This window comes from Orycteropus afer, unplaced genomic scaffold, assembly GCF_000298275.1.
Source record: "Orycteropus afer afer isolate SDZICR_OR568_19922 unplaced genomic scaffold, OryAfe1.0 scaffold00061, whole genome shotgun sequence".
Classification (NCBI taxonomy): domain Eukaryota; kingdom Metazoa; phylum Chordata; class Mammalia; order Tubulidentata; family Orycteropodidae; genus Orycteropus; species Orycteropus afer.
This window is the reverse complement of record NW_006921648.1, coordinates 20,158-20,850: the sequence shown is the minus strand read 5'-3', so window position 1 is coordinate 20,850 and position 693 is coordinate 20,158. Positions and strand designations below refer to the sequence as shown.

The 693-nt window shown below is 58.6% G+C and overlaps 1 protein-coding gene across 1 annotated transcript in view; it reads right to left on the bottom strand.

Annotated features, from left to right (window-relative positions):
- Positions 1-200: 200 nt before the first annotated feature.
- The window catches only part of LOC103195982 (mastin-like), a gene marked incomplete at its 5' end in the record, with an annotated part of 2,036 nt that continues 1,543 nt past the window's right edge, over positions 201-693 (bottom strand). Inside the window, 2 exons of the mRNA XM_007939639.1 lie at positions 201-365; positions 469-614. Of these exons, the coding sequence (XP_007937830.1) occupies positions 201-365; positions 469-614 (311 nt within the window). The remainder of the gene's footprint in view (positions 366-468; positions 615-693) is intronic.

Here is a 693-nt window from a genome sequence, read left to right as displayed (position 1 = left end):
GCTTCACCTTTGGGGAGTTATCAGAGTGTGCAGGGCACTGGCCCTGCTGTCCCTGTCAGCTGTTGTGGCAGTGGCAGGACTCGGAGAAAGATGGCAGGGGGTGGAGGATCACAGAGCAGGGTATGGGGAAGAACGTGGGGGTCTCCAAAGGTCCTGCAATGTCTGCTCTTGACAGTTACATCCTTGTCCCTGCCTAGAGCTCAAGGAGATGAAGAGATATGGTGGTGGATCCATTTGGAGTAGAAGGTCACTCGGGCACAGACTCCAGGGCATCCTTGAAGACCACAGCGTTGGCCCCAACTCACTACCCCTACCTGGAACCAGCTGCCCCTCAAGTTACAGACCAGGGGGCCCCCAGAGTCTCCCTGTGGAGGGAAGGAGCAGATGATGAGCATCAGGGCCTCTGACGGTTTGGAGCAGGGTCAGCAAGCAGGGGACATGGACAGAGGACAGGACGGGGGGTCTCACCTGGCAAGAGTCCCAGCCTGGGCTCCCAGCACACAGCATGTCTTCCTTGATGACCTTATTGACCTTGCCATATTGCCGCCTACACATGGCATCCTCCACTATGGGGACCTCCACCTCCTGCAGATGGTAGGGCGTGGGCAGGGGCACTGTGGGGAGAAGCTGAGTGAGCCTGGGGGCACAGGATGAGGGGGTTTGTGCCCTCCCTCACTAACCTGGTCCATTCAG